Source organism: Colius striatus, chromosome 3, assembly GCF_028858725.1.
Source record: "Colius striatus isolate bColStr4 chromosome 3, bColStr4.1.hap1, whole genome shotgun sequence".
Classification (NCBI taxonomy): domain Eukaryota; kingdom Metazoa; phylum Chordata; class Aves; order Coliiformes; family Coliidae; genus Colius; species Colius striatus.
Window position 1 is genome coordinate 33,782,456 of NC_084761.1, and position 25,479 is coordinate 33,807,934.

General features: G+C 40.2%; 1 protein-coding gene across 1 annotated transcript in view; it reads right to left on the reverse strand.

Moving 5' to 3' along the window:
* Positions 1-698: 698 nt before the first annotated feature.
* The window catches only part of FREM3 (FRAS1 related extracellular matrix 3), a 52,042-nt gene continuing 27,261 nt past the window's right edge, over positions 699-25,479 (reverse strand). Inside the window, 20 exon segments of the mRNA XM_061993170.1 lie at positions 699-901; positions 904-1,108; positions 1,835-1,981; positions 2,055-2,230; positions 3,237-3,323; positions 3,326-3,351; positions 5,420-5,543; positions 5,670-5,996; positions 6,277-6,303; positions 6,306-6,398; positions 7,745-7,999; positions 8,002-8,056; positions 9,272-9,398; positions 11,048-11,129; positions 11,132-11,209; positions 11,655-11,668; positions 11,816-12,053; positions 13,834-13,953; positions 13,956-14,042; positions 15,985-16,134. Of these exon segments, the coding sequence (XP_061849154.1) occupies positions 699-901; positions 904-1,108; positions 1,835-1,981; positions 2,055-2,230; positions 3,237-3,323; positions 3,326-3,351; positions 5,420-5,543; positions 5,670-5,996; positions 6,277-6,303; positions 6,306-6,398; positions 7,745-7,999; positions 8,002-8,056; positions 9,272-9,398; positions 11,048-11,129; positions 11,132-11,209; positions 11,655-11,668; positions 11,816-12,053; positions 13,834-13,953; positions 13,956-14,042; positions 15,985-16,134 (2,621 nt within the window).

A 25,479-nucleotide genomic window follows, 5' to 3' on the forward strand; every position in this document is an offset into this window, starting at 1 on the left:
ATCACATGGATTGCTCCCCTTACATTTAATTGCAGTTGCAGCCCTACCTGTGTGAGGTTCCCACTGTTGTTTTTGTGGCTGAGGTCCTCAGTAAAATTTAAGACAAATACTGTCGGTATCGCTCATTTAAAAGAACACTATCATCTACTACTTAGCTTCCATTCTCCTGCTACTTTCTTCCTCTCCTGCAATAATTATTTTAAAAAAACCCAAAAAACAAATCCCACCCCAGACCTCATTCTGTGAAAGCTACATATTGACAGTGTCACCTGACCCAGCATCCTTCTCAGTGCCAACCTTTCATGGTGGATATAAGGCACATTTAGACCTGCATATATTTAAAACATGAAACAAAAACTAGGTTTCAGAAAAGAAAAAAAAGCATCCAGCCCCATCCCTGAGTACCAGCTGAAAATCTATAGGTACATCATTCACTCTCTCACAAAGCCAGTACAGCAGCCCTGTTTGGAACAGCAGCCAAGTCATTGACCCAGTATTAGAACTAGAGCAGCCCATTGTCTGGGCAAAAGGGTCGGCTGAGAGCCAGGCTGGAGTCTCCTTTCTGGTGGATGCACCCAAACAATTGGCCACGTTTCTGAAGTGTTGTTGCTGCCCTGTGCTGTGGTCTGAGTGTCCCTGCTGCTTCAGTAGCTGCTGGGTGCTCTGCTTTTCCCCACAGAGAGCTGTTTCCTCTGCTTCTACAAGACGAGGGTGGTGATGGCAGTGCAGAGCAGAAACAGCAGTCCTGGCAAGCCCCCAGGGATGGGTCCAACCCCAGCGCACCTGCTTGTGGCCTCCCACGCCGGCCTGTGCAGCGGCATGCCACCTGGGATCACATCTTGCTGGAGGATGGCAGCTTTGTCAGGACGGCCCAGTGCAACATGCTGAATGCTTGTGCCCGGTTCTGATCTGCTCCAATGTCTCGCAGCAAGCGCAGGGTGTCAGGGTTGGCTCTGCTGCGTTTCAAGGCTGTGGTGCTAACCATTCCTACAGCAAAGGACAAGACGTGGTGGGATACTCAAGACTTTTTGCCATTGTGCTTGTGTGCATTCTCCTTTGATTGGATCACGTAAATTGTGTGAATGGATCATTCTTGGCCAGCTGTCACCTCAAAATAAAACCAAACTCAGAAGAACCCAGTGAACCAGAACACACCCCCATGCACATTTGCTATGAACTGGAAAACACTGAGCATCAGATTCATCCAGACAGATGTCCCAGGTTCGCTGCCAAGTATGTCTAATTAAAGTCAACGGCAGAAACAGGCACTTGGAGATATGATTAATCTTTTCTTAACACAGACTGCTGCAGTAGGTCAGATAAACTACCTTCAACGAGAGCCTCTTTTTTTCCTGTGTTAATGCAGAAAGGCTACAAAACACTAGTCTTAAGCAAGAACAACCCCTCTTCAGGAGACCAAATAAAGACTTCAGGAATTTGAATTACTCCGACTTAAAGCAGGACACATAGGTCTCTTTTTATTTCTTATTGTATACAAACCAATTGCCTTTTTGGGTTTTTTTTTTTTTTTCCAGTTGTAAGGAAAATCAAGTCTAATTTCTTATTTTTCTCCTGTGTAAAAAGGCTAAACCACTGCCTTCTGCTCCCAGTGAGAGGTGTACATATCTGCAGTGACAGAAAGGCTGGAGAGGGTAGCTTAGTGCTCTCACTGTTGCTACCCTGTCAGGGAGGAGGAACAAAGTGAACGTGTTGCTCAAGTCTGTCAGTGACTAACAAACAAGCACAGTGCTCACGATTACCTGCAGGCTGTTCTTCACCTCAGCCATCTTTTAGTGTGAAGAAATGTCTGTGATATACTTATCAGACAGCTTACCTGAAAGAGTGGAGCAGATGATGGGCTGAAACCATCAGAACTAGGCTGCTTTACTAGAGGAAAAGCATCTGCATGATCAGCTGCTAATGTAGCATGGAACTGCAGGTTTCCAAAAGCTATTGTTTGTGTCTCAGGTTGAGCTTTATCCTAAAGGAAGTTTAGTATTTCCAGAATCACATGGAAGTCAGAAAAATGCATACTACCATAACTCCTTGTTTACATACCAGGATCTCGAGTCTGTGTCTGCCAGGCAGCCGTACTGCTGGCTGCCAGGGCTGAACTTGGGCACGTAGCTATGGACACCAGAGCAAAGGAACACTTTCTCCAAGCTGCAGCTGAAGGAGGAGCTGGGATTCTGAATGGGCTCCACCATCACTCAGCCATAGATCTCAGATCCTGGGCAGGCAGATTAATGCATTTTATGTTACAGGAGTCCATTTCAAATTATTAAATCAAGTAATTACCAAGCCATTGTTGTTAACAATTCCCAGGACAGTAATTATCAAGCTTTAACTGTATTTCCCTTTGCACATGAAGGCAGGTTGTTCCATGGCTGTTGCTACTAATCTATCACAGGCTTTAGTCTTAACTGCTGCTATGGTTCGTGCCGTTCTTGCAGTGTAGCTTTTTTTAAAGCACGCTTTTCCCTTCTCTTCACTAGAGGGCAACCCATATTCACATATAAGAAACTTTCCAACCTGATAGCGCTATTTCAAGCAAAATAAAGTTCTTAGGGTATCTGGGTTTCAGACTGATAAATAAGGGAACAATTAAAACCAAAATTATTTCCAGTCCAATACTGACATAACCTGTCAGTGAGTGAGTGCAGCATGCGAGAGCTCCTGCCCTAGGCCAGAAGTGGCAAAAAAAAAGAATGAGTCTAAGCAGCTTGGCTGAAGCCAGCTACACTTACTGAGCATCCAGTCTGCAGTTGAGAACAGCTGCAGAACCAAGTAGACGATACTCAGGTGTACAAGTATCTAATTCCTGCCTTTCTGACTAGAATAACCTAAGTGTGTGCTGAAATTACTCAGCTCCCTCAAAATGGGGCAAAAAGTTCTAGTGTGGGCAGCTTCAAAGTAAAACAACCAGAGGGAGGGAAATAGGTTGACTGCAGTAAATGAAGAGGAGTTTTCAGAACTGCAGTTTCAGATAGATGCACCTAAATTCTGCACCAGTCTTTGGAATGCTTTTTCTTTCAGAGCCCTTAAATGGAACCAAAACCTGTTTCAGTTACACTAAATTACAACATGTTTTAGTGCTCCTGTATTTTACTATTCTGCAGTGGAAAGACATGGACCATGCATTGGTAATAAAACTAACAAAATACATATTCAGCTCTTGTTAAAAGCAGCTCTGATTTAGTTTTCATAATATGCGGAATGTACAATTGACTTTTTACCTTTGGTAAAGGCTACATCAGCTCCTCCTCCAAATCCCATTGATCCATCAGACATCCAAAGCTCCTTTTCAGACAGCAGAAACATTCTAGGCTGAATTGTGCTGCCATTGGGTCACTGACCCATGGGGAAAAGTCAAGTTAAACAATAAAAAAAAATCCCTTGGTTGTACCTTTGCAATGATCATAGTGCACCATTGCCATGGCAGTGATGTGTTGATCAAATCTTTGAGCAGTACATGGCATTTTTAAGAAGCCCTCCTACACATGTACACAATACACCTCCTGTTGTGCATCTCATCATGATCCATTAAAATAATTCATAACTGTGTTTTAAGTGCTTTGTTTCAACATCTCTGAGCAAAACAGCAAAAGGTATCTGTCTCCTCAGATACAGGACAGCAACGTGTCTTTTCAGTGACACTTGCAAAAGTTACCGGGAAAACAGGGCTGTGGGCATGAGGCCAATAAAACTAGATGAGGACCAGAGCCGAGCTCAACAATGACTCATTTTCTCTCCCCTTGACAACAACACGCATATTCAAACCACTGAGCACAGGACAGGAACCTCACCTGCTCCTGCTCATCCCTGGCTGCACTGCACATGCCACTTGGGACCCAGAAGCTGCCTGTAATCTGCCCAGAAAAGTAACCTGGCCAATGGCCCACGCCTGGAAAGAACACAGGAGCTGCCCTGCAAGTAGGATAATTCCTTGGATGCAATGGTCGGTCTCTCCCAGTCAGCACTTCTCTGCCTTCCCCACCACAAACACCTGGTGGCTGCAGGAGTCCGACGGAGCCCAGTACACGTGGCTGGGGGAAGCCGGCCCCAGGTGACAGGTCTGTACCTGTCCTCTGACCCCTTCCAGCACTCAGCAGTGCTGTGAGGCCCACCACACCAGTAGTGACAGCGAGATGTAGAGGGAAACTGGAGACAAATGGCTCTCCATCACAGAAGAACTACACTGTCTCACAAGCTATTTTATCTTGACCCCAATAAACCCAGCATCTAGGGTTAAGTCATAAGGGTGTGATTATATACACAGAAGTTCAATGTTAACATGAAAATGCCACTGCAACTCCAGCTATTTTATTCCTCGTCAAAATAATTTGCCTCTCCCTGTGTAGCATCCATGTCCTGCATTACAAGGTGGCAGAAGGAAGGCTATCACTAAAGCAGAATCTTTGAATTCAACTCCAATTGTTTATGCAAACAAGACTGAGACATTCAGTTCATTTCCACGTAGTACAGTTGTCTTCACACTTCCCACACATGCCGAGCAACTGGATAATGAAATAGAAGGCTAAAGAGCAGCTCTAGTTGTCAAAAGGGCTGAACAGCTTTGACTGATATTGAAAAGGCCTCTGAGATATCCAGTACCTTTTTTGTGGTGGAGGGGGGATGAAAATTTGGGTTTTTTATGTATTGGCTGAAGGATGCAATGTTAAACTACAAGGTTTTAAAAAGTTTGGTATGTTCACTGGAAGTTAAGAATCAAATTCAGAGCCCCTGGTCTCCACATGCTATGCAAGTCATTCCTCAAGCTAACTGCAACAGAAAATCTGGTCTTTGGCACAGCCTATAATAGCATGATGTTTCTGCCGCTTGGTGCACTGTCTTTTTTTTTGGTTTAATATATACAGGAAGATTGTCACAAGAGCACACTAACTCTGGACAGTGTTTCCCTCTGCCTGAGAAAAAGATCCTCTTGCTACAACTCTATTACATAACATCTCAGTTTTAAAAACCAGCATCAGGACTACAAATTATTTTTTAAAACAATCTCGCTCTAAAATTCCTCCCCCCTTCAGTCCCTGCCTTCCTGAAAAACAGCAGGAAAGCACTTGGGAACAGGCTGGGCTATGAGGCAAATGGAAAAATAAGATAACAATTATTGGGGAAAAAAAATTTGATTTTATCTCACTTAAGAAGATGGGATCTACAAGTACAACAGAACTCCTTCTGAAGCCATCTGAAATACTCCATGATTTTCATTTGACAATTGGTACTGGATGGCCCATGCCAGAATCATAGAATCACAGAATGGTAGGGGTTGGAAGGGACCTTTAGAGAGCATCTCTTTCAGCAGTTCCAGACCTGCCTTTCAACCTACATTTGCTTTTGGATGGTTTTTGACCATGAGGCTTCAGGGAAACACATGTAAGTCCCACACAAAACAGTGTACCTGTTGGAAACTGATGTCAATTGGTTCCCATGGGCTGTGGATGACAGGACGGACACATTCCTGACTGGCCACAGCAGTTGCAAGGGGTGAATTTCACAGTGTAAGTATCTGGGTAATCTCGTACCTGAAAAAAGGCAGAAGATTCAAAACACCTAGTTTAGTAATACAGCATTAAAAACTTGGACTTGTGCTTCCAGAGTCTCCTGCTGAGAAGAAGCAGCAGAGAGGAAGTAGCTTTGGTACCACATACCTGCCTCTGTGCCAATGCAGCCCCTGCAGTCTGTGAGCAGCTCAGATGTTTCGTAGTAACTGTTAAACTTGCATAGGCAAGCCTCAAGGTTGAGATTCTGGTAGAAATGCAGGATTCTGGCAGACCAGAGAGCACTGCTGTACTGGTAAGGAAGTGTTTCTCCAATCACTTTGGGATTCTTAGTTTCCTCTGTAATAAAGCCATGCTTGGTCTGGATCTCATTATAGTCCAGCAGGTTGGAGCATTTGTGTCCCACATGAGAGCTATCTGAGCTAAGCATTAGCTCAAAATTGGATAAGGAGTGAGTGGAGATAACTGGCAACATTCCTAAAATGTAAATGTCACATGACCTATTAACAACCTGAATGGAAAACAGCAAATGAAGTATTCATTAACTGCCTGTGAATGTACTTTTAGAGCTGGAGCCTGAAAACACAGGAGCTACGGATATCCAGTGTTTCAGCCATAAGTTAACTTTGTGGTTGGCAAGTTGTTCATGAAACATGGATTATCCATGGCTCTGCCACAATACTGTGGAGACAAACCTGTGGGAGAGGAAAAGTCCAAAGCAGCCTGTGTTAATTAACTCTCACCACCTGATGCTTACCATCCATATGGGGCATTGTGACTGTTAATTGGGATGGTCAGGATCATCTGGACCTGTGTAGCGAATTTTAGCTGAGAAAGGTTCTGCTCCTACCGTTCCTGGGGTGTAAGGTTGGCAAAGACCTGAGGAAAGTGGAAAGGTGCTTGCTAAACTGTGTCCTGTCTGTGTTAAGCAGCTTGGAGATATCTGTCCATAGGCTGAGGGCAGAAAAGCACAGAAATATTGACATGCTAATTAGGCAGCTCTTCACAGCTCTGCCCTAACCCCTACAGTCAACAGGTCCTTTTCCAGAGAGGCATGTGCAGCAGTATGGAAACTCTTCAATACCCAGTAGTAGCTGAAGAACCCAACCTCTTTCTCACAAGGATTTGGTTTTCTTCCCTAAAAACTGGGAGATGGCAACTTTACATCATTCCGTGATTTACCTGGGTAAATGAGGTGAAGGGCATTGAGGTGAAGGGGAGGGTCATTCACCATCACATCTGAGCTCTTACCACAAAAAAACAGGCTGCCTGAGGGGAGCCAATGTCATGCAGACAACAGCTAACTAAAACATGTAAGGGCACAGTTTGTACTATCCTGCAGGTTCCACCACTTAACACTGGACAGGCATTTTGGATTCTTTCTTTTTCTGTGTGTGACTAAGGCAGAGATAATTTCTGGTTAAATTACAGAAAGGCCCATCACTTTGGAAGTATAGCAGTAAATATACAGTAGAGCTATCGTGCACGGCCACTTTAGACTTACAAATCTTATACCTGGGAGCCTCAGGGAACCTTGAAAACTCCAAAGGCTACTGCCTATCTTACTAAGGATGGAAAGTCTCAAATAAGCTACTTTTCAGCCACTGAGCATGAACACAAGTGCCTAAAACCTTGAAGGCTGTCAGCCTGAGGGACCCTGTATTGGCAGAAGCCGCAGCTGTTGGGAACAACCCACACCAGAGAAGTTCGTTAAGGATTGTGTCCTGGGGGAGGAACCCGGTGTTGAAGCAGGGGAAGAATGCCAGGAGTCATCCTCATCTGAGCAGAGAGAAGTGGCAGAGCCCATCTTTGAGAGAATGACCACATCCCCCATTCCCTGCCCCCTTGAGCCGTTGAGGGGGGAGGAGGTAGAGATATCAGGAGCGGTGAGCTGGACCTAGGAAGAAAGGAGGGATGGGGGAGGGAGATCTTAAAGTGCTGGGTGTAATTTTCTCATCATCCTACTCCCTTTTTGCTTTTATTCTGTTCTGTTTCTTGTAGAATAAACTTTCCTACTTTCCTCTCTAAGTCGAGTACTGGAGTCTGTTTTGCCCAGAACCATAATTGGCAGTGAGCCCTCCCTGCCCTTGTCTCAATCCACAACAACCTTGCTTATCTTTTTACTCCCATTTCACTGGGGTCTCTGCCATCCTAACAAGGGTGGGGGTGAATGGGGGAATCAAGCAAGAGACTGTCGTGGTGCTGCTGCGCTAGCTGGGCCAAACCACGACACTTCCTCTCTCTGCTCACTGAACAAATTGGACTTAGCAGCTGCAGACCCACATCACCATTGGCATTCACAGTTTGAGCTGCACACTGCAGCGTGAAGCCTGCCTGTAAAGGTATAGAGCCCAGGGAGATGGATTGGTGCTGGTAAAAAAGTGTTGGCGTGTCCACCTCCCTCACTGGGCTGGTGATGCTGTCGGTCTTGCTCGGATCGCTGACCAGCCAGTAGTTCAGCCTTAGAGCATCGCTGATGTTTCCATGGCGCAGATGTATCCAGTTCTGTCATAGTCTGAGCACTTGGGGTTGCATGCCTATGGACTGGCATTTACATTTTGTGTAAAAAAATGAAACAAAGGGAATGGCCTATGCTTACCTATGTCTGCTCCAGGCAAGCAAACTGTTCAGTATTATTCTAACAAGACTGTGCTTATTACCAAAACTGTATCAGCAAAATAAGGCTAATGATTCAGTCATGCTATTTTGCCCCTAATTAAGGGGATCTAAACAAATGCCATGGGGCTTTTAAAATTCAAAATAAGAACACCCAACCCCAGATAGGAGTGAGCTGCTGCTACGATTCACGTGTCACCTCTGACTAAGCAGCCCTGGAAAATGCTAATGCTAACTTCAAAAATAGAGCTCTGATTTGGCAACATCAAAGCCAATTCTCCCAAATTTAGGCATGCTAGCTTGAAAAATCCCACTGTGAAAACACTTGAATAAATCAGAAACTGATAGAAACATAAAAAGAATGGTCAGAATTCATATATCCCTGGCAAATAGCTTCCAAGTTACCATCACACTCTTCCCAGCAGTCTGTTGCTGCTCCTCCCAAACGGAATCAAGCAAGAATGAAGATGCATGTGTGCCTTTTGCTAGTGCAAAACTAAGGGTTTTTTTGTTCTCCTAAAAATCTTAATTGATCAACAGTTTAAAACACCTCATTTCACATAGAAGCAGCAGGCACACAAGCACATGTCCCTCTGCCAACTCCTGCAGATGTGACAGATGGCTGACACCAGAGGCTTAAAATCTGCTGCTCAGTTGCTTGCAGCTCAGAAATGCTCACAAAGGCCAGGATGCAAGCCATTTCTGAAAAGCTCTGTGTTACCCAGCCACAGCCCTTGTTTGGACAGCAACTTGGCTCTTCCTCACCTTCCCTGTCTGCTCAGCTTTGGGTTTAGAAATCTGTAGTCTTCTGGCCCTAATCCCATCTGTCCAAAGTCATTCCCTGCAACTAGTTGTTAGTTTGACAGCACAGTTCACTAGCAAAGACCCGTTTAAATCAGCAAGAAATGCTTACTGCAGAAAGAGGTGTCACAGGTTAGGGCTGATGGTGACTCTTTCTTGGAAGGTCTTGTTCTCTGAGTTCAGTCAGCAGAAGGACTTACATGCCTCTGACACAGCAACAGCCTGCTGGTTTTATCTGTAATTTTCCAGAGTTGAACATTTCTTCAATTTTCTTACATGCTCCATCCAGAGCATGGAATGAGTTGCCCAAAAGCATGCAGAAACACAAGCTTTACTGTTACACAGACAAGAGGATAGTCAGCTGGAGGGTGAGGATGCTCTTTGCTCTTACCAGTATCATCATACAGCAGAAGTGAAACAACCTGGGGCACAGCTGGAAATGTCACATCTGCCACGCTGTTTCTTCAATGTGCGCAACGGCTTTATTCTTCTGAGTTGAGGGACTGAAAATGTTACGTATACTGCTGAAAATAAGTAATGGAGGGCAAAGGAGAAGTAATGCTTGCTACTTAAATTCTGTCACCAAGCCCATTCTAGTTTTACCCAGGATTCTTCGATAAAATGGTGACTTGAATTAAGGAAGATTCACTCCTTAGTGGTTTTTATAGGTTTTCAACTTAAAACCTGTTCTGCAGCAACCAGCTAAAAATTAAGGAAGAATTCGTTCCTCAAATAGTAGGAAAATGGAAATAAAAATATTCCAATTTTTCTTTAAGAAAGGTTAGCCTTGGCAAACAGCCAAACACACACCCAGTTGCTCATTCACTCCCTATCTCCATAGTGGCAGGTGGAGGAAATAGGATGAGAAATCTCATAGGTCCAGCTAAAGACAGAGAGATTGCTTACTAATCACTCAAATGGGCAAAACTCACTCAACATGGGGAAAATGAATTTAATTTATTGCCAGTTAAAAGTAGATTTGTGTAGTAAGAAACAAACATTGAAACATCACCACTCCTCCTCATTTTCCTCTGCTTAACTTCACTTCTGCCTCATCTACTCCCCCAAAATCTTGTCACAAACATGAAATACAAAAGCAAACCCCCAAACACTTCTAAATAAATTCCAGAGACCGTGTAGCAGCTTCAGCCTACACATCAGTTTGACAACTCTTGACAGATAGTTTAGGCTTTTACCAAGTGAAGTATAAGGACTGTGTTTTAGCTGTCGAGCCTCTGCTTTTAAAATAGTGGCCTACAAATTTATCAAGGTATAATATACATGATGTAATGAATCCCAGGGCCATAGTTTCGCTGCATGCAGTAATTAATTGTATATAGTACTGAAGTAGCAAGTTGCTAGTGTTTGAGCCAAATTAGATCTTAAACGTAGTCCAAAATGGCAGGCTGTGCTCTTCAGAATGGGAGTACCTCTAACTTTTGCTGTGCTCTCCTCTGCGTCACAAGCAAAATATGGGAAGAAATGTGAGACAAATCTATGTTCGTCTGTTCCCATTTGCACCTTCCTTCCTGCCCAGAGGCCTCGTACAGTGGGAATGGGTGAGAAGGCCTCACGGAGCTGTACTTGAGTCCATGAAGTGATGCAGATGACTACGGAATGGCTGCAGCTGCTGCTGCCACAGCTCTCCACATGTTTAGATGGGGACCGATGGAGCTTCTCAAATGTAGAGGGTCTGGTAGCAGCCAAAGACAGTACTAATACATACAAAAATTGTCAATCACAGCTTCTTCCTATTTTTAAATATTTTTAAATCCCTTGCTACCTTTCACTGCTACTGAGAAAAGTCAAAACAGGTTTCTACAAGCCAGTTAGTGCACTATACTTTCCTAAGGTGTATACCAATAACTCAGAATGAATGGGAGAGCTCTCCATTGCCAAACTCCTTGACAGATATAGTGAGCCATGGATAAAATTTCTCATTCGATGCTTCTGGACTTTGAAAAAAGTGTGTGGATTTACAGCTAATTTATGCTAGTATTTCGACAGGTATATACTCAACTGACCACAGGAGCCTGTAACTACCAGGTTGTTGTGCATGCTGTGAGTACATGGTTTTTAAGATGTTTTTATATAAATGAATAACATATTACAAATGGCCACTTCTGTTGTCAACGGTGGTTACTTGTGTCTCTGCCACCACGTTCTAATTAGTTTTCAGGTGAACAGTAAGGTTTCTCTCATTTCTCTTATGCCATCATACAGAGTCTCTACCTAAACAAAATGCTCAGTTTCTCCTTCTCTGAATTCAATACCTAAATTTAAAAAAAAAATCCAAAAAATTAATGCAAAATCAAGATCCAAACAACAGTTTTCTTTGTCAATTTTGTTCAAGTACTGTATTTCGTTGCAATAAAACAGTTTTGCTATAAGTAAAACATAAGAGATGAGTGAGCTGTTAGTAACTGTTCTTCATAGAATGGTAGGGGTTGGAAGGAACCTTTAGAGATCATCTAGTCCAACCCCCCTGCTCAAGCAGGTCCACCTAGATCAGATCACACAGGAACGTGTCCAGGTGGGTTTTGAAAACCTCCAGAGAAGGAGACTCCACACCCTCCCTGGGCAGCCTGTGCCAGGGCTCTCTCACCCTCACAGTGAAACAGTTTTTCTTATGTTTAAATGGAACATTTTGTGTTCCAGCTTCATCCTTTTACCCCTTGTCCTGTTGCTAGATACCATCAAAAAAAGGGATGCCACAACCTCCTGACACAAAACTATTTGTAAGTGTCATAGTAACAAATCTATTTGTTAATTAGTCCTGTGCTGCCATCTTTATCCACAGATGCTCAGCTAGCATAAGAACTCCCAGAATGTCCTGAAGGTCTAGTTTTCATTACCATCAGATTACTTATTGGACAAACATTAACATGTTATTTTCAAATTCCAATGGGAATAGCTTACCTGGGAGAAACACCACTACAGAATCCTCTGTATTTGTCCTCTCCTTGCAGTCCATCATAACTCTGGCAGAGCCCTGGAGAGTATAGCAACAGACTGTGGATTTGTGACTCATGTCACCGCTTTGATGAATGAGGGCCAACAGCTGTTATTCTTTTTCATTTGCCATGTACATTGGTTCTTTGAACTGGACTTTGGGTTCTGGCAACAGAACATGTCAACAAAACATGGCAACACAAGTTGAAAGGGACCCTCATGCAGAGGCAAAAAATATTAATCACACTCCTTCCTTAAAAAAAAAAATAATCAGTCTATTTAACTTAGCATTTTCTTTACGACTGTAGTGGGTCTGGGATGGTAGTGATTTTCCACAGCAGCTCCTGCAGTGCTGTGCTTACTGTTGATATCAATATTATGACTACCGCTCGCACAGCATCAGGGCTGTCCCTCCAGCATTCCTCCCCCCACCTTCACCAATAGCTGTGGGTGGGCATGATCTTGGGAGGGACCATGGCCAGGACAGCTGACCCAGGCTGACCAAGGAAATATTCCATACCATATGACGTCAGCTCAGTAATATAAACTGGGGGAGAGGAGCAGGAAGAGGAGGCGAGATTCATTTCTGGCCTTCCCAAAGCAACCGCTACGCGTACTGAAGCCCTGCTTCTCGGGAGGTGGCCGGACATTGCTGCTGATGGGAAGTAGAGAGTAACAGCTTTATCTGCTTCTGCTTTGCTTCCCGCGTGCGCGGCTTTGTTGCTTATTTATTAAACTGCTTTTATCTCAACCCACGAGATTCCCATCTTATTTTCTCCCCTTCCCTGGCTTGCTGAGGAGGTGGGGGATAAAGCGGTGTGGTGGGCACCTGGCATCCAGCCAGGCTCAAACTACCACAACTACCCTTTTTGAAATAAATTCAAGAAGGTTCAGCTTTACACATTCTTTTTTACATACAGATTTTGAGTCTAGAAGAATTCAAATCTTTCCCGGCCTACAGCAACAAATTTAGTACTAATTCTGTCACCAGTCTTCTCAGAATAGCTAAGACTTGGTAATTTAAAAAAAAAAAAAAGCCTTTGAGCCTTTTCTGAGCTGTGGGATTACTTTCTATTGAGCAGCATCTTTTACATTTGATGCAGAGAGGAAGTATGTGCACAATACTACAAGAGGAAAAAAAGGGGTGATGTCCATAATTCCATCTCCACTGAAGTCAGAATGATACTTTGCACTAACTTCAATGAGTATTTCAACAGTGAAACTGTAACTCTTTGAGAAAAAATTTCCTAAAGCTATATAGCTATTTCAAATCTTTGAAGTCCAGTGAATTTGCAGAAACCTGAGACAGCTTAGAGTCAGACTGGTTTACTTACCAAGTGCTGGAGGACCTCTAAATGGTACTGTGTTAAGTGTTGTTTACTTTAAAAATTTTACACCTAGAGGTTTTTTTGTTCTTCCCTTAATGCTTCTTCTTGGAAGAGACAATACAGTGACAGCTCCACACAACATCATGAGTGTCAATATCTCCATAATTATTTGAAAATCTTAGCTCCCTACAATTTTTGGTGTTCAAATAACTACTAGAGAGGAAAAAAAAAGTTTAATCCCTATGGCTTCTTTACCTTCAAAATGAACATTCATTAAAAAAAATAACCTTAATGAACTGGGTATAAACAAATGTACCTTTAGCTCATGGCACAGTTCCACTATTATGTTAACTTGTCCAAAACAGTATCTTCAAGTACATAGTGAGAACCGGAGACAGAGTAAAGAACCTCCACTATAGCTGTATGTTCCAACTTCAGGAGCAGCAGAGCTGATAATGTTTATAATCTTTATAATGTAGTTGGAGTAAATCATACCTTGTGACACTTACAGTAATTTATGTTACTGCCAAAAGAGCTCTTCCAACTTCTAAGTGCACTTAAAGCACTAGAAGAAAAAACCCTTGAAAAACTCTCCCCACCCTCTTTTTACTTATTACAGTCAGTCATGGTGTCATTGATCAAGACTGTAGTTTTGCTGGGCTCTCCAAGCACTGTGTTCATGGGCATGCAGAGAACTAGTTCAAATCTCTCTGGACCTTCCAGAACAGGCTGGCCAAATCATTGGGGATCATCACTCAGAACACTTACATGTTGACTCCTAGTGTAAAATCCAGGTTCCAGCTGATGCCCACATAACCTACTCCAGCTGTTCAGGAAGCAGCAAGACTTGTATGGTCAATGACATGCAAAAGACTCAATGTCCACAGCAATTTAACACTTTTGTTCAATTCTGGGCAATACATATGAAGTCTTACTTAGCTATTTAGCTTTAAAAGAGCAGATGTCTGTCCCAGAATAATTCTGGTTGTACACTAAGAAAAAGCTTCTTGCATTAGGCTAGATCACTGATCTTGAAATTCCTGCCGTTGCAACCATCTGATCACTAAAAAAAGCAGGCAGCTCGAGTATAGGTGAAAACACCCAGAATTACTTTTTCATGTATGTATGAGACTTAAATTTAAACTGAAAGATGTATAATGACTTGGCTTCTTCCTTGCTCTTGCCCCATTATTTCACTGAGATTCTGACTATTTCTATAATTTTGCATTCTTTTTAACCAAAGTGTTCCTTCCTATCTCCCTTTTAAACATTTTACTTGTTGCTGGTAATGACCACAATTCTTGTCCTTCTTTGTCATGGAATTTTGAAATTTACCTACTTAGCGCAACTTTTTCTTTTAAGCGTAATTTTCCATCCTCTTGATTAGAGGCCAGAAATACTTACCTGCATAAAAGCTGGCCTCTCTGGTCAGTTCAGTGCATCATGAAGAATCTCAATTCTTGCACAGGATTTGTACTTTCCTTAATAAAATGCTGTGTGCATAGGCATTTCATATACAACCAATTTTTTGTGACTATGTGTTCAAAACTCTAAAAATACTTTGGAAAAACTACAATTGTCACTAAATTTTTCTTAATCTCATGACTAGGTTTTAACGTAAGTGACTTTAAAAAAAACCTATAAATACAAGATTAGAAATGCAACATTAGTTGCATAGTTCATACACAATACAGAAAATCCTGTAAGATCCAATGATATTTCTTCACCTGAATAGTGAGTCTTCACTTATTCAACATATGTATTGAGAAACCACTTCTCTGTTCTTCAGAACAGCATTAAATACTGTAGTTAAATTCTAGTTCCATTTGTGTACATTATAAGACAATTAACCGTCCCTTCGATCATACACACTGCACTGCTAGTTACTCTAATTCTTTGCTATCTTGGTAGCAAATCTGATAATCTATCACATATATATTTAAAAAGGCAACTTTGCTTTCATCTTAATTAATATGAACATTTCTGAAGTCTTATCTATCTCTTAGGAGTGTGTAACATCAATCTGTTGTGTTGAACAGAGACTTTCCCATTAACAAAACTGCTTTCCTTGACACTGAGCATCTACAATTATTCCTTACAACTTAGCTGCTAGCAAGTCAAGCAACACTTTCAAACAGCACTGCAAAATTTTGTCCAGCCTAAATAGTCCCAGAGTCTGATAGGGAAAATGACTTTTCATTGGGACTGAAAAACAACAACAACGAAGGTTTTGCAGAGACGATTTTGGATATTTTGGGTCAGTGTGGACAAAAAAAGTCCTTGAAGGTTATGCTGGTGGCGCTTTCCAGAATTTATTTTTCCTAGTAACAGAGACCCTAAAATCTCAGACATACCAGATCTCATAAAGAAAGCTTCCTTGGCTAATGTACTGATAGCATCATTTCAGGGCAACTGCAGATTTATGCTCTAAATTCAGCTAGACAGCGCTACAGAAACAATACACTCCAGCTGTTTCTCCCAATGTCTGCTCTCAGTTGAGGTGTGAGTAAATTAACAATCATTTCATTCTGCATCAATCATCCATTCTGCAGTCTCCATCAGAAAGTCAGTGAGCTTAGCTGAGCTATCCTTCCAACACACAATTGAGACACAAATATGTTTTCTATCTGGTCAGTTCACGTCTAATGCTTTTTGCTTAACTTTTCCATCCCATATATATACCGAAGATAAGTAAGAATCAATGCCAGACACCCCATTATTATGCTCACATACTCTAAAGCAACCTGAGCAATATTTTTGTAACTCACCCTTTGCTGACACTGGCTCTGTTTTTCTGGAATGCACCATGACAGAAGCTGCTTTGGACAGATCTGTTGCAGTCCTCCAGACACAAATTTCCACATGAGCAGTGCTTTCATCCACTCACTATTCAGTGTTACCAAAGTACAAGGCAGGTTCTAAGTACAGAGAAAAATGCATATAGTTTTCAAAGAACCTCTTTTTTGGCCTGTTCCTGTGCACATGTATATTTAGTGCTTAAACTCTCCAGTCTGACTGTTGAGCAATCTATCTGCTCAAATTCTGCAGTTTGACTTGTAATATGGTAACACCTGAAAAAAAATCCCACCCAAACCCAATCACATTATTAGTTTCCCCTGCAAATTCCAGTAATATCTACTGTCCACTTACATAACTATTAATGTCCATCTGCCTACCCCTTTGTTTAAGTGGCTCTTTCATTCCTTAAAAAACAAACTAAACACTCCTTCAATTAAGCAATATTAAAGTGTTATTTTTTTTAATCCTATTTGAAGCTGACAGAGATCATCCATAGCCAATTGTTTACCTTACCATCTGAAGTAAAACAGCCATTTAAAAAACTGTGACTATGAGGCCTAACACAGATATATGGGATAGATCTTCTGTTATATTATTCCATTAGTAAACAGATGAGATTTTTTTTTTTTGAAACTTAGTAATACAGGAAATATATACCTAAATATACCTTCCCTAAAAAGACAAAGGCAATTTGCAGGATTTCAAGCGTTTGTATTTAAGTTGTTTTCAAAGCATACATTTGACATGGATGTGTCAGGTTTAAGGGTTACAAGAAGTTGTTTTCTTCAGTGTGGTAAACTGACCTTAGTTATTCATGTTGAATACACAAGTTTCCAGGTGATGGAAAAGGTCAATATTAAACAGAGTTTAAGCAGATTCTGTTGTTTGGCAAAAGAGAACAAACACCACAAGACTGTCTTGAACTAGAGACCATTTAGCCACCTTTCTGAACACCCATCAAGAAGAATGAAGCAGCCCACACTGGAGACACAATATATCTACTGGTTTTACTCAGTAATGGATAGAGCCTGCTAAATTCAATACAAGGCCTCCTTCACTTTTGACACCTAAACATCAGTAGGTTTTACATTGCTATCAGAATTGATAAAGCCTGACACATTTTGTCTGTGTTGTGAATTACTACTAATCTATATTTAGACAACGTAGAGAATCTCTCCAATGCCACAGCAACATTATTTTAGCACAACAGCCAGTATCATCTTTAGTAGAACTGCCACAGTTGCACAAAAGCAATGCACAAAGTTGCACAACTTGTCTAATACCCTGCATTTGTATTGTGCTTTGTTGGGAAATTCACCAGAGCTTTTTCCAGAGCTCAGTTTATTACCGAACTTAAAGCTAGCATTACAGAAGGGACAGTTTCCTATGACAATGTGCCAGGTAGAGCACAGAAAAATACACAGGCTTTCCCATATAATGTGAAGCAACTTAATAATAAAAGGGCCACATCCTAGTAATAATTTTTTATATTCTACATCTCACTTTCTCAAACCAAGATAAATGTTCTTTTGCAAGTGGGAAAGAATATCTAGCTGAGTTCTTTTCTCAACAGTGACATACAGCACTGCTCAGCTAATTAAGATTTTTATATTTGCCTAGAGGCACTATCTGCTTCCTCCACATATATACAAAAACATCCAAACACCATCTGTCTTATACCTGCCAGCTTGCAGGCACCTTTGGATACTGTAATTTTCTTGAGCTGTTGAACTGTAAATCTTCATGTTACTTCACCAGAGCAAACCCTGATGACCACAGTCTTGCTGCAGAAGCAGATGAGGTCACAGTATTAAGGAATGTATAAGTGTTTCAAGTAAGACTGCATTAATAACTATTTTTAACCTTTTGATATATTACCTTTGAAAAGGCTGAAACAATTCCTTCCTCAGTCAGTCCAGCAAGATGTCTAACAAAGTAAAAGCTTTTGCATGCAAAATTGAAGAAAAAGGTTAAGGAATGAAAGCAGACACTTGATGATGGGTCAAATAGTTTAACAAAGCTTTTGGAAAATATACTTTTTTGATGGGCAGACCTGTTTGTCAAGATCACAGGACTTCTGGGTAAAAATTGCAGCCTTTAGGGGATTGAAGGTGTTGGCTTTCTTCTTGAAAAATTCTTTTTCCATTCTTGAAGTATTTTTGTGTTTTATGAAGAGTATCATGACTGAAAATCAAACTGAATGTCTCATCTAACTTCAATCAAGTATTTCAATGTGTTTTCAAAGAAAATTTTGCTTTGCCTAATGCAGTACCCAAACATTTTTTTCTCCCCACCTTCCTCCCACTCCTCCAATCAGCAGTTTTAATTATCAGTTATTCATCAGTTTTGACAATTTTTCCCCTGCCACGATAGGTAAGAGTTTGATGATGATCACATTCCTTTCCTATCAGCTACACATTATTTTACTGCTGAAGACTTCCCCATGTAGCAGGAAGAGGAGTAGGAGCCAAAACATCCAAACTTACATGTGAGAAAATAATTCTTTATATTTATAAAAATAAATAAATATTTGTAATCTAGTCTATTCTTTTTCATTCCTCCTTCTTCTCTGAGAGAACTGTTCAAAATTCTAGGTCTAATTTGAAAATTAGACTGGTTAGTTTTCTCTGTTTACATAGGAATCTGCTAATATCAAATATCAAAAGTTCATTCAATTTCCCTTAGGCACAATTTGATGTATTTTCAAGTGCAGGTTGTATATCCTTTTGCAGTTGTAAGAGATGAGACAGTTCAGCTTACTGTAGTCCACGATAACTGTTTTGAACTGGCCTTTAAATCCCAGCCTCCTTAATTGAGAGAATAACTTTTTTCCCCTTTGAATGTGCATACTGTGTCTGTAACTGAACTGTAACATTATAATTTCAGATGTCAGTACCACTCCTTTTGATATCAAACTTCTTGTTTTGAAATATGGCTTAAGGAAATGCAATAATCAGTCATATTATTCTTATTACAGTCATCTTTCCCATTTCTATTATGCTCACCATAATTTGTCAACTTAAATTGTGCTAAGCTTTTTATAACTCTCCTGCTGAGAGAACTTGAAATGCTTGCTGCCAGGATTCAAAGTTTTTCACCCTTATTATACTATCAATTATACTATCAATTTACCAAATGAGCAAATATGTTTGCTCATTTCCAACACAAGTAGATGAAAATAAGATAAAAAAAAAGTATCTCTACAATTTATTATTTTTAAAAAATCTGTCAAAGAAACATGTTTACCATAGAACTATAGTACCAAAAGATTTCGCTGGACACTATAACCAGTGAAACATTCAACAGTATTTTCCGTGTCTTCAGAGTTTCTGAATGTCCACTCTAGATACATCTACTCTCCCAAAAATAGAAGGGATAACAAACATCTGGGCTATTACACAGATCCAGCCCCCAAGGTAGACACGTGTGTGACTTATTACAAAGAAATAATCGCTTGTCTCTGAAACACAATCCATTCTTGTTATGGAGCTCAAAGATAACCTCAGCACACTTTAAAATATATTATCTTTGTAGAATTTGAAGACACATACCTTATTTAGGCCTTCAAAAACTGATACATCAAGTCAAAGAAAGCAAAAGGAAAAAAGAAGAGCAGTTTTAAAAGTGGAGGTGTTTTATATGTTTATGTTATTCTTTCTCTTTTAAGATGGTCGGTGATCAAATCATCACATTCATTTCTGAACTAAGAAAGCAGAAGAGTACCTGTGGTAGTAAACAACAGCAATTTCAATAATGAAATGCCATAAACTGTTAATAATTTTTTCCTTCGTAAAACAATAGTTCTGTGTGTTTGTTTGGCCTGGAAAGCCAGCCAATTTTCTTTTTGAAGTTGCACTCCTGAAACCAGTTCTACCTATGATACTACTTAAACACACAAGCAAAGAGCTAATGTGGATTTCCACTTGCTTAGAAAAATCACAAGCTATTTGCATCTGTTTCTTCAAAGTTGTTTACTGAATAACCAGTCCCTTTGTTCACCTATATAGGGAGAGCATTCACAAGGCATCCACATTACAGGAAAGGGATACACAACTCAGAGCTTGCTGGTTTAAGATCAAGGTTCTGCTACAAAAGCTGAATTGTTCCTGGCTTGGAGACCCTAGATCAAAGGATAGACGTTGTATTTTTACTATTAACTTCCTGTTTCTTTTTAATTTGTGAACTAATACTTTACTTAAATGTTATTCTGACGCTGTAAGAATGTGAAGGAATAATTTGTTTTAGAGCTATTTAAGTTTTAAACTTTTTAATGCACTAAGCTGTATGAAACTGGTGACTGAAAAGCCTGGAGACCTAATAATGAGTTATTTTGGGTTTTTTTTCTGTGAATGTGCCATAACTCTGTGATGAGCTAAGATTATTCACTTGAGGCAGTCTGTGGTAAGCCTCTCCTTATGACATTGACCACAACATTTTAGGACTCTTTTCTTCATAAGGTCTGGTTTCTCTTCAAGAAATCTCTGGGCACATATCTCTCAAACCATACTTCAAGCTTTGATCAACGCCTTCCTCTACATAAATGTAGAGGCAGTATCATGCCTGAGCAGAGATGGTAGATATTTGAATCCTTAAGATGCTAAACAGGGATGTTTCTACAGTTGCCATCTGAGATATGAAAATGGGAAGAACTAGCACTGAAAACGGTCATGCATGTTGCATAAAAATGTCTCTGTAACGAGTGTGTTATTTTCCAGTATAAAGCTATTATACAGAATCATTTCTTTAAAAAGGTAGCAAGATAAGGTCTTCCAGAAAGGAAGACCTAGTGGGATGTATGTAAAACACTTCAAACCCTGAAATAAAACTGAGAAACTGCTTTCTTCTCCATCTTCACATACATGTAGCATCATGAACATCAGTGATCTCACAAGTTGTATTAAGCTCTCCTGAGACACCTCAGCAAAACAGCCAGCAAGACAAAAATAATTCCCATTCCTGCCTGTGTTCTGGCATCTGATTTCCAAAAGCGGAATAGTGACTGAAGATAATTTAATGATGTTTGAATGCCTGGTATTTATCTTGCCTTATGGCCACATTATCTTTATTGATACAATAGTTTTTTTTCTGAAATACATGCTTTGTGAACCACTGTATAACTATTTAAACAGCAGTAATTCCACTAACAGAATCTTTGAAAACATACTTGACTGCTTTACTTGATGACACTTTAAGTCGCTTTGCTTCTTCTTGTAATGCTCAGTGCAAGTAAAAACATTTCAGATTACTTAATATAAATAATTCTTAAACTTTCACTGACATGCAGCAGTAACAAAAAGATGGACATCAAAGTTGTGGTATTTACATACAGCTCTCTTTGTCCTAAGAAATTCAAGCCTTTTGTCCAAAATTTGTCCTTTTAAAAAAACTGTTGACAAGAAATATATTTGTTACTTCAAATCTTACTAATGTTAGGAACCACCTGCTTTCTTTGCATTTGATCACTGTGAGATGTGGAATGCTGTGAATAAAATTAGCACAAGGCTATCTGCTTTTGTATGTATGAGAGGGAGTGTTCACAGATCTCATAATGGGTGAAAAAATGAGCAAAGTAATAATTCCCAAATTACTTTTGGTTAGAAAAAGCATGAAGTGTATTTCTTGTGTTGCTTGCTATACAAATTCATCCTTCATATATCTGTGTGTATATATATGTGTATGTAGTCATAGCTGCACATTTCTCTACACTGCCAAAGGGCCCTAACTTGCTGTCAACAAAAACTCCATTGACTGCACAGATACAGTCTAACATCTCTGCAGCTATGTGAGCACTCATGATGTAATTATTCAAGCTTATCTGCTATATTGCCCTTCACTCAAGACCAACTGTATTTTACCATCTCTACTTACAAATAAAGGGGTTCATATGTCAGACCTTCACGTAATGACACGTGAAGGATTATGTTTAGTACTTTGCTGCAAGGTTATCTACATTTTATTTGAACTCTTAAGCAGTTCATAAAACTGTATAGTTCTGGAAATGGTGCCAATATTATGGCAAATTATAGAAATAAAAATTTGTAATATAAAAAAAATTCCACAAATGCAAAAAAAAAAAGTCTATCTTATTCCAGGTTCATTTATATTAAAGCTGAATCAACCTGAATTTATGCTGAGGATGGTCACTTATCCATGTAAGTAGCTTTGGAACACTGTCAGACCTTAATAACAAAATTTTGCGTTTTCTTTTTCTAGAGCCCTTAATTTTACCCTTAATGCTGCAAAGAATTCTATTAATATATATATTGTAAATTCTTTGTCTCTTAATTTCTTTCTTTTTCTCCTTGTAGAGGGTCACTGGTCCTTGTTGTTAAAAGGCATCACAGCAAACCTCATCACAACTAACCTGATCAAAGGACATCCCACATCAAAACTGTGCTCAGCTTTTTTTTCCAGCTGGAAAGAGGCACTTTCAGGCTTACTATTGCCTTATACCTTTGCCAAGTCTAACAATCATTTCAAGCTTGGTCTGCATACTTCAGTTGTTATCATGTTACAATAAACAATGGGAAATTTTATGTTTAAACAACCCATTTTGCCTAGTATTACCAAAAACACCAAAGTGTTCATCTTCCAGACAAAACCAGGCATAAGGGTATAAAATCTTCTTCACTTTAATGGACTGAAGGACTATCCACTTATGAGTAGTAAGTGTATATACTTAGCTATGGTTATACACTTAAGTCCTGTACAAGTATTATACTCTCCATTATCATTAGTAAATCATGAAGAACAGGAGAGGTGCCTGAGGACTGGACAAAAGCAAATGTCAGTCCAGTCTTCAGAAAGGGTAAGAAGAAGGAGCTGGGTACCTACAGACTGGTCAGCCTCACCTCCATCCCTGGAAAGGTGATGGAACAACTTATCCTGGGTGCTGTCTCCAGGCATTTAAAGGACAAGAGTGTCATTGGGAGCAGTCAACATGGCTTTACCAAGGGTTTTACCTGATAGCCTTTTATGAAGACATAACGAGGTAGACAGATGGTGGTATTACAGTGGATGTGGTTTATCTTTATTTTAGTGAAGCATTTGACACTGTCTGCCACAGCATCCTCACAGCAAAACTGAGAAAGTTTGGGCTGGATGATCAATTAGTGAGGTGAATTGTTAATTGGTTGAAAGGAAGAAGGCAGAGAGTTGTGACCAATGGGGCAAGGCCTAGTTGGAGGCTTGTATCTAGTGGAGTCCCTCAGGGGTCGGTGCTGGGACTAGTACTGTGCAATATATTCATTAATGACCTTGCTGTGTGAACAGAGGGCACTGTCAGCAAGTTTGCTGACAATACTAAACTGAGGGGAGTGGTTGACACTCCAGAAGGCTGTGCTGCCATTCAATGAGACCTGGAGAATTGGGCAGGGAGAAATCTAATGAAACTCAACAAGGACAAGTGTAGAGTCTTGCATCTGGGAAAGAAGAACCCCATGTACCAGTACAGATTGGGGAATGAACTGTTAGAGCACAGTGTAGGGGAAAGGGACCTGGGGTCTTGCTGGACAGCAGGAGAAGCATGAGCCAGTAATGTGCCCTCATGGCCAGGAAGGCCAATGGCATCCTGGGGTGTATTAGAAAAGCTTTGGTGAGTAGGTCAAGAGAGGCTCTCCTCCCCCTCTACTCTGCCCTCGTAAGACTGCATCTGGAATATTGTGTCCAGTTCTGGACCCCTCAGTTCAAGAAGGACAGGGAGCTGCTGGAGAGGGTTCAGTACAGGGCCACAAAGATGATGGAGTGGAACATCTCTCTTCTGATGAAAGGCTGAGGGAGCTGGGGCTCTTCAGCTTGGAGAAGAGGAGACTGAGGGCTGACCTCATTAATGTTTACAAATACATAAAGTGTGGGTGTCAGGAGGATGGAGCCAGGCTGTTCTCAGTGATGTCCAATGACAGGACAAGGGGCAATGGGTGTAAGCTGGAACATAAGAGGTTCCAAAGAAATACAAGGAAAAACTTCTTCACTGTGAGAGTGACAGAGCACTGATGCCCAGATGGGCTGTTGAATCTCCTTCGCTGAAGACATTAAAAATCTACGTGGACAGGTTTCTCTGATCTACTATAGGTGGTCCTGCATTGGCAGGGAGGTTGGACTAGATGATCTTTCCAGGTCCCTTCCAACCCTGAAGATTCCATGTGATTCTGTGATCAGAAATGTTTGGTGAATAAAGATATCATTGAAACTCTCATTTTACACATTTGAGAAAGAAGGTTGTCCAGTTTCTTATTAATCAATCTAATACTGTCAGTCTGCTTCCAGGTCAAATAGAACAGCAATCCGTTTCCTCTCTGTTTATTCAAAGTTAAAATAGTCTTACAAAGTGAGGTATGTTCTGAAATGAGAAGTATCTTAAGATTTCAGAACATACTCTTTAACAAACTGAACTTAAGCCCTGGCTGTCTTTCCATACAACATAGACTGAGTTCAGAATTACTCTGAATTTATCTGATGATAGGCTGTTAAGTATTTTACCAGATGGTACTCTTAGAAAGAAAGCTTTATAATAAAGAAACAAAGTGAATGCATGCAAATCTATGAAACTTATATTGAAAAGCAGAAGCATGATAATTTTCTGGCAATTAAAATAATTATCTACTAATGTTGCTTTACATATGTGTATAAAATAAATTTCTATTTATTAAAAACTGCATAGAAATCAGTTTTCATCTGCTGATAATTAATAATTCTATTTTCCATGAAAATAAACATTGGTCATTGAGTCTGGTAAAGAAAAAAAGTATTTCCTTGCTGCAACAGCTTAATTCTGCATTACTTTCCCTTCGTATTATCTCAAAAAGATAAAGAAACTTTAAAAAAAATCTTGTCAAGCTAAAGACCATCATACTCTTACTAATTTCATTCTTATGGCAAATTTACTCCCTGTGTAAATACTTTAGCCTCTGAGAAATTACACCAGTGATTATTTTGGCTCATGCATACTTCATTTGGGAAAACATTTTTTCCCCCTCATCAATTTAACTGTGTCTGTTTTGACTAGTTAACTTCTGCAGGACATGTAAAAGGGCAAAAATAAATGGTAGGTAGTACAAATATTTTCCTGGATCTTTAGCTTCTTACTTTTCTCTATGTAATAGAGTGAAAATTACTTTTCAATTACGGGACACTGGCACCAGCCTCCAAGTTCTCATTATTTATGAAGATAATCAAATGCTCCAAGGAATCTGCTCAATACAGCTTAAATACTGAACCTGACCACTATTGTATAACATGGATTTGCCTAATCAACAGTACAAAATTCTTGCATTATTTTGCACAGTTACATTCACAAGATTGGATTAGCACAAAAGATTTATACAGGAACTAAAAGAACAAACAGAAACATAACAATAAAGTACATGGCTTTTCTTCTGCTTCTGGCTAACAGTGTGAATTCTTGAATTGAAGTGTCTCCAATTTCATAATAAAAAAGGAAGATTTGCATTTCTACCTTAAAAGTG